This window comes from Mizuhopecten yessoensis, unplaced genomic scaffold (genome assembly GCF_002113885.1).
Source record: "Mizuhopecten yessoensis strain PY_sf001 unplaced genomic scaffold, ASM211388v2 scaffold10041, whole genome shotgun sequence".
In the NCBI taxonomy this organism is placed as follows: domain Eukaryota; kingdom Metazoa; phylum Mollusca; class Bivalvia; order Pectinida; family Pectinidae; genus Mizuhopecten; species Mizuhopecten yessoensis.
In genome coordinates this window covers 62372-70869 of record NW_018408349.1, presented here as the reverse complement: position 1 = coordinate 70869, position 8498 = coordinate 62372, and the positions used below count along the sequence as shown (strand labels likewise).

At 33.9% G+C, this 8498-nt stretch overlaps 1 protein-coding gene across 1 annotated transcript in view; it reads left to right on the top strand.

Moving 5' to 3' along the window:
- LOC110459326 (lipase maturation factor 2-like) overlaps nt 1–8498 on the top strand; it is an 86581-nt gene that overhangs the window by 73611 nt on the left and 4472 nt on the right. Inside the window, exons 11-12 of the mRNA XM_021511525.1 lie at nt 3948–4063; nt 8173–8297. Coding sequence (XP_021367200.1) covers nt 3948–4063; nt 8173–8297 — 241 coding nt within the window. The remainder of the gene's footprint in view (nt 1–3947; nt 4064–8172; nt 8298–8498) is intronic.

Sequence of the window (8498 nt, the reverse complement as noted above, 5' to 3'; positions counted from 1 at the left end):
ATAAGGGTAGATGTTGCTTGAGTGACTCTAGTTGGATCTGTAATTAGATTTAACAAGCTGAATGATTCACATATGGTTACAAGAGGATTTGATAATGTTGCAGCGGTGAGGTCACAATTGAGATCACCTACAATTATGATATTATCGCTGATTTCAAGTGATTTTTCAATTGTCCATTCAAAGTTAGCCCAAAAACTGGTGGGTGCATTTGGTGGACGATATATATTGCACAGTAATATATTAAGAGTTGGTGTATCAATTTGCACCCAAATTGCTTCCAGGTTATGATGTTCAAGATCTGTACGTCGTTGGGCCCTAATTGAATCAGATATATATATCATTACACCTCCCCCAAAGGCATTTCTGTCAGATCTATAGATTTGACTATGATCACTTAAAGGTAGATCGTTATTGGTAACGGTTGCATCCAGGTGTGTTTCTGTAAAACACAAAATATCATAATCGGAAACTAATGCGTACAAATCATCTATTTTGTTTCTAATACTACGAATATTAAGATGTAAAATATCCAGAGTTTTCAGGGCAATAGAAGCATCAGAAGAACTTAACGGTTCAGGGCCAGGGTTTAATTCAACATCTCCTGCAATGATTAATAAAAGTGATAAGATAATGCTATATAAATTAATTTTGTGAATCAGAATACCAAGTTTAGGGACAAGTCTGTGAGCTTGGAATATTATATTTCTAAGATTTTTGAGAAGCCAGTGTAAAAAGTTTGTATGTTTGAAAGATGAATGTTCGTTTGTGTGACAAACCAGGTAAAACATGCCAATAGCCACTCTATGTTGCAATAAGGAATTACCCATTATCTAAATTAAGTAGCACAATAATAAGGCAGTAAAATGGTGGCTTGTATACATTGATATGGTACAGGGTGAAAAGAGAAACAACCGTCAACATTGTAGTTAATTCATAATGGAAAAGCATAATATAAACAAAAATAAAGAAAAAACAGGTTATGTACAAAGAACGTAGGAATTCATAGTTTCTTGTGTGCACAATACACAAACAGATAATTAACATCAATTTGCGGAAAATAATTGTATGCTAAGGAATATACGTATACAGTACTGGTTAATAAGTTTTTTTTAGGTATTATGGTATTTTATAGTCTACAAGAACTTCTAATCATGCTCAGAGAAATATACTGAGTTGATAAATTATGTTAATGTAATGGCAAATTATATATATACTTTTTCCAACTGCTATTACATATATATATGTATAAAAGATTATCTGAACTGTAAACATAGATAGAATTTGAATCAAGAAGAGTTTCAACACTGTAACGGTATGAATCATAAAAAGGAATATATTACTTGCATATACTGGTATCATTATATATGTATATAATGCACATACTTTTTAAATGCAAGTAAGAATGTAAGATTACCTTAACTGTAACATATATTTGGAATAGTTAAGTGAGAAACTGACATACATAACTTGGTTTATAATACACTTCCATGTGTCTGCAGACAACAACCTATGTTCTTACTCTTTAAAGAGCTTGTCGCTTACACTAAAATATAAGCAAGGTGTAAAACTTCCAAATGATTCAGATGGGTGAGTTATGAACTTCCTGTGTAAACTTCCTGTAGAAGTGAAACTAGTTTAAAAGCTGCTGTCTGAAGAGGTTTGTATACTAATATGACCAATCATCTGCAATCTGTCTGCCACTAATGTTATTGTCAGATGTAATTTTGTAACATGACAGCTTTTTCTCATGAAATAACCCAGAATAATCGTAATAAATGTTAATCAAATAAAAGATAATGCACATCATAATGAAAATTATTAATTTTTCATATTATTCCCGACAAGTGATTGGCCAGGAGTGCATCACATGTCCACCGATAAAAACCGATATTGACTTGGAGCGTGTGATTTTTGTTGAAGGACCCAGTGTTTCTAAAAATAGAATAATGACGTGTCTCCAAACAATGCACCGTCCCACTTCCGAAGCTTTTTTGTTGTGTTTTTATTTCAGATTGCTTACATTACTGTTTTGTAAAATAATAAAACAATTGTAGCCTTTAACTTCGGTCAATACCTGGATTTATCGACCTCGGTCAATATATCTTTTCTCGGGTCCATAAATCCAGGTATCGACCTCAGCCAAAGGCTATATAATTGAATAAAACTGTACACATACTCATTTTAGTGGGTTTATATTTTAGTGCAATTATCTGTCTTAAGAGATTAGTGCATTATTGAATTGTCACCCCACAATATAGACATTAAAAAAATACACAGAAAGTTCAGTTATATAAATTATAGTTAAGCGTAATATACAAAGAGAAAAAATAAGATTAGTACTATAATATGTGTATTTACAGTAGGGTTGTCACAATTTATCAAAAAAACGGTATATCATAATACACAAGTATATCGTATTGTATCGTATCGCAATACAGAAATGAAATATCACTGTATCGCAATATATTTTAAAAGCTTATTATTTATTTGGTAGGTGTCTGAAAATTGAAGTTGGCGTGATCCATATGATATATAGTTCAGTTTGATATCATTCTGACAGCAATTCCTTTGTAACTTGTACACCTTATTGCCGTGACTCTTTATATCGGGACACATATCACAATACATTCCAATAGTATTGCGGTATATCGTGATATGGTCGAGGTGTATTGTGACACCCCTAATTTTCAGTAAGACGCACGTTTAATTCATGTGACAGGAAGTTGTGGTTAATTGTACAGACAACTACTTCTTCAGGTGTAAATAACTATCTACATCCAAGTACAATCACCTCCATTGCTATCAACAGCTCTCTGTGACATTAGATGTTTCTAGAGTCCTAAGTAATATTAAAGTGCATTATTACAAATTAGATTGGTACCCAATCATACAGATAGGTCTAAGACTTGTCATATTTGCCTAAGAATATTACTGATCCTGTGAGCTATGTCCTCTCTCAAGATGTCTGCAGGCTGAGGGGCTATACATGTTAAAGTATTGAAAATGTTATCCCATGGGCAGTGTCATGTTATAATATGACAGCAAGATAATATGTAAAATGGCTATGAATTGTGTCTTTATATAGACATTGATTGTAAAATGAGGCCAAATGGGCATTTATATGACTCTAATCTGCCTAGCTGTACAAATATTCTACAGCATGTGCTATCATTGTGCTTCAACTGCAGCTGTTTCTAAATATTATCAGAAAATACAATGTCTTTTGTCTGTCTCTGTGAAGTGTTTGTTGACCTAACATTCCTTTGAGTTGTTGTCTTGTATTTCCTGTGATGTTGTCTTCTACTTTTTAACGTATTTACACACATACCTGCTGTTTTACAATAAATCACATGTAAATTTACGAGATATTGAGAATCATTCCAGCACATTTTTACACGTACACTTGTGTTCATTCAATTTTAATTTGTCAAACTCAACTCAAATCTTCCCAAATAAAGCTTCTCTGTTTATAAAGGTTTAACCCACACAGTAATATGTGATGTCACTGTAACACATCACCTTCCTACTCTTTATCACTGATAAGCCCATGCTCAAACTTAAGCCCACCCATCTTATCACTTGCTGCTCACAATGATACTGCTGACTTTAATAGATGTACTTTATATATATTTCATATATATATATTTTTTATATATATTTCAATTAAATAAGTGACACTTATTAAATCAATATAAGTTTCATTTATTCTTATTTTATAAAAATTTGTTGATGAAATATTGCCAAAAAAACAAGATGCCAAATATAATATACTGTAGTGACTTTGTATAAGATATCAGTTCAGTTTATATTTTTTCAATACAGATTAAGCAGACACAGGCTGCTGTCTATGTGTGGTCTTAAGATTCTGACAATATAGTGTAGTTCTAACAGTATAACATATACATTGTGATAATCACAGAAGAATTAATAGAGAGATTTGTTTGTAGGTTCCCCATACTGTGGTCAGTAAGCCAGCCCAGCAGTACCTACCTAGAGCTATCTTTACGTATAGGTCCAAACTCCAGCCCTATCACCTCACCAACTCTTATGGGCTTTTCAGAAGGTACCTTCTGGCTAACTTTCTGTACTCACCAACAATGTCTGTATCTCGAGGAATATAAAGAGGTTCAGGGCCGAGCCGATTCCGTGTGCAATCCTTACCATTGGCTGTTATATTTAAACCACTGTAATACCGTGAGATTGCTATGCGATCTTGGTGAACACTCTGTCTTTATTATTAGCTCTTCAGTGGCAATTGTTCACTGTCGAAATTGTTTGAAAATTTGCACCAATTATACAAAACACCAAGAAAATTGCTGTACATGTTTAGTTCCTCGAGATACAGCCATGACTTATAAGTACATAACCTGCTTGTGTTACTTTTGTTGTTGTGTGTCTTTTGCCCCTTTACTACAGTGGACTGATTTTCTGTGTACATGCACTGTAAAATGGATGTTGTCACGCTTTCACTAGCTTCGTTTCAGCAGAACTTAAATCACATATTTAATTTTTTTAGTTCAGTTTTGGTCTGAGAGTCCAACTTCTTCAATGCATTCTCAATTAAATGTTAAAAATTGAATGAAAAGATTGTTCATTACCCTAACAACGTTACCGGTACTCACAAAATTTGTCTGAACAGAAGATAGTTCATAGCCCAAATAACTTTGAAGCCACAAAATTTGTTGAAATAGAAGATTGTTCATAACCCATAAATTTAAGCGTCATGTGTAAAACATGGACAGTACACATAATAGCAATTACTCTTACAACATAAACACACAATTTCTAAAATTTACATCTTATAGCCAATAGTAGTGATGCTTGTATAGTCTAAATGCATTATGACTACACATCTCTGCTTTATAGTCTAAATGCATTATGACTACACATCTCTGCTCTATAGTCTAAATGCATTATGGCTACACATCTCTGCTTCAAAACAAAAATCTATTTTTACATATATTTGTATACCGGTATTTGGAATTTCCACATACAGTGTATGTCATATTTAGGCTGCCTGCTGCTATAACATTTGACCTCAAGTTTTTACTTAGGAACTACAGTATGTTTAACCTTTGACCTGATGGGTGTGGTGTCGTTGCAGGTTCCCTTATCCTACCTGTCTGACTCCTCCTACTATAGTGTCCCCACCATCTTCAGGAATGCGCACCAAAAGTTTGAGCCCTTCCAGATGACTAGCTCTTACGGATTGTTTAGGGTGTAAGGTCTTGTGTTGTTGTTCTCCTTCTTCTCACATGGTTCATACAGACCATAGAAAGGGCTGGAACTGAGGTCAGGGCTCGAAAAGTACGAGCTTAAAATTCTATGGAAAAAAAAAAAAAAAATATAAATTACTATGAAGAACTGTTTCTAAGCTTTGTCTGAAGTGTTTTTTGTACAATATGAATTTATCATAGGAATTTAAGTCATTATATCAAATATATTGTGATTCATTTTAACTCATTCCTCCCTGAAATTTCATAATGAACTATTCCAACCATTGATTTGGAAGAGTTCAAATGTGTCTTCAGGGGTGAATGAGTTAATGTCATACTATACAACGAAATCCTCACCCTAAAACAGAAAATCTTGAGCCCTTTTTTCCTAAAACATTGACCTGGGAAATGGCTGAAACCCTAGCTGAGTTTGTCCTGGTACGTCTATATGAACCATGTATCACTCTGTATCTTTTTGTTTTGTTCTCATTACTAAAATTTTATGTTAGAATTCAAGGAGGGTTATAGAAATTTGTTAATTTCATTATCACTTTGTCTTATTCCAATGTCAATGATGCCAAAGTGTACCCTATCAAAATAGTATGTAACTGCAACATATCAGGGAAACACAGGCACAGTGAGAGAAGTTTAGCTAGCAAATCATTTTTATATCCATGATTAATTAAGGAATAGGTATACCTATAATGACCTTTTCCTGTGAAAATTGTACCTCCAGCACATGTTTAAGTAGAGATCTACTCCCCTGTCACTCCACTTTCTCGTTCTCTCACAACTCTTACCTTCCCCTTCACCTAACTCTCACACTACGCCACAGTCTCCTAAACTTTCACACCTATCTGACTTGTAACCATGGAAACATAAACTTTAACACCTGTCTGACTTGTAACCATGGAAATATAAACTTTAACACCTATCTGACTTGTAACCATGGAAACATAAACTTTAACATCTGTCTGACTTGTAACTATAGAGACATAAACTTTAACACCTATCTGACTTGTAACCATGGAAATATAAACTTTAACACCTGTCTGACTTGTAACTATAGCAACCTAATCTTTAACACCTATCTGACTTGTAACCATGGAAACATAAACTTTAACACCTGTCTGACTTGTAACCATGGAAATATAAACTTTAACACCTATCTGACTTGTAACCATGGAAACATAAACTTTAACATCTGTCTGACTTGTAACTATAGAGACATAAACTTTAACACCTATCTGACTTGTAACCATGGAAATATAAACTTTAACACCTGTCTGACTTGTAACTATAGAGACATAAACTTTAACACCTGTCTGACTTGTAACCATGGAAACCTAAACTTCAACACCTGTCTGACTTGTAACTATAGAAACAAACTTTAACACCTATCTGACTTGTAACTATAGAGACATAAACTTTAACACCTATCTGACTTGTAACTATTGAAACCTAATATTTAACATATATCTGACTTGTAACCATGGAAACATAAACTTTAACACCTGTCTGACTTGTAACCATGGAAACATAAACTTTAACACCTCTCTGACTTATAACTATAGAAACCTAAACTTTAACACCTATCTGACTTGTAACTATATACAACGTATATATAGAAACATAAACTTTAACACCTGTCTGACTTGTAACCATGAAAACATAAACTTTAACACCTATCTGACTTGTAACTATAGAAACCTAAACTTTAACACCTATCTGACTTGTAACTATAGAGACATAAAATTTAACACCTATCTGACTTGTAACCATGGAAACCTAAAATTTAACACCTATCTGACTTGTTACTATAGAAACCTAAACTTTAACACCTGCCTGACTAGAAACTATAGGAACCTAAACTTTAACACCAATCTGACTTGTAACCATGGAAACCTAAACTTTAACACACTTGTTTGACTTGTTACCATGGAAACCTAAACTTTAACACCATCTGACTTGTAACCATGGACACATAGTCTTAGTAGCCTTTGATATATGTTCCAATATGATAACATTAACATTTTGTATCACCTAAACTTTATGCCATTGTAATTATTGTGTTAATGTTGTGGTACACCTGTCTGACTTGTAACTATGGAAACCTAAACTTTAACACCTATCTGACTTGTAACCATGGAAACCTAAACTTTAACACCATCTGACTTGTAACCATGGACACATAGTCTTAGTAGCCTTTGATATATGTTCCAATATGATAACATTAACATTTTGTATCACCTAAACTTTATGCCATTGCAATTATTGTGTTAATGTTGTGGTACACCTGTCTGACTTGTAACTATGGAAACATAAACTTTAACACCTATCTGACTTGTAACCATGGAAACCTAAACTTTAACACCTGTCTGACTTGTAACTATAGAAACATAAACTTTAACACCTGTCTGACTTGTAACCATGGAAACCTAAACTTTATGCCATTGTAATTATTGTGTTAATGTCATGTTACACCTGTTTGAGTTGAACACCATTGAAAAGTTGTGTTAACATCATCTGAACTAATACCATTACAAATATACTGTTGTAACTTTGTAAAAGCTGTCTGAATTTAATACCATTCAACGTGTGTATGTATTTAAATTTCAACACTTGTACAAGCTGAAAACTAATTGCATTTAAAGCTTAAGTTGTGAAGAAATCAATTTGGAACTGCCTGTATTTTTGTTAAATATCCAAGTTACATCATTAATTTGAAATTTAATAATTTCATTTTGAAAATAACATACTGGTACAAAGACCAGAACATATGTCCACTTTTTTGGAATTCTATAGTTACTTATTTCCAAAACAAACCATCGTACAACCTTGTTTATCTATACATGTAGTATGTAATATAGACAAAACTGTTACATACTCTCACCTTTCAGAATGACTATGGTCTTATTATGAACACATCAGATGCATGTACATTTATACATTTCAGAATGACTGGGGTCGGAGGTCGACCAGAAGTTGTGTTGGAGGGCAGTGACAGCCTAGAGGGGGACTGGAAGGAATATGAGTTTATGTACAAACCTGGCAATCTGTCCCGCAAACCACCTTTTGTAGGTCAGTACAAACCTGGTAATCTGTCCCACGTACCACCTGTTGTAGTCAGTACAAACCTGGTAATCTGTCCCACGTACCACCTGTTGCAGGTCAGTACAAACCTGGCAATCTGTCCCACGTACCACCTGTTGTAGGTCAGTACAAACCTGGTAATCTGTCCCACGTACCACCTGTTGCAGGTCAGTACAAACCTGGCAATCT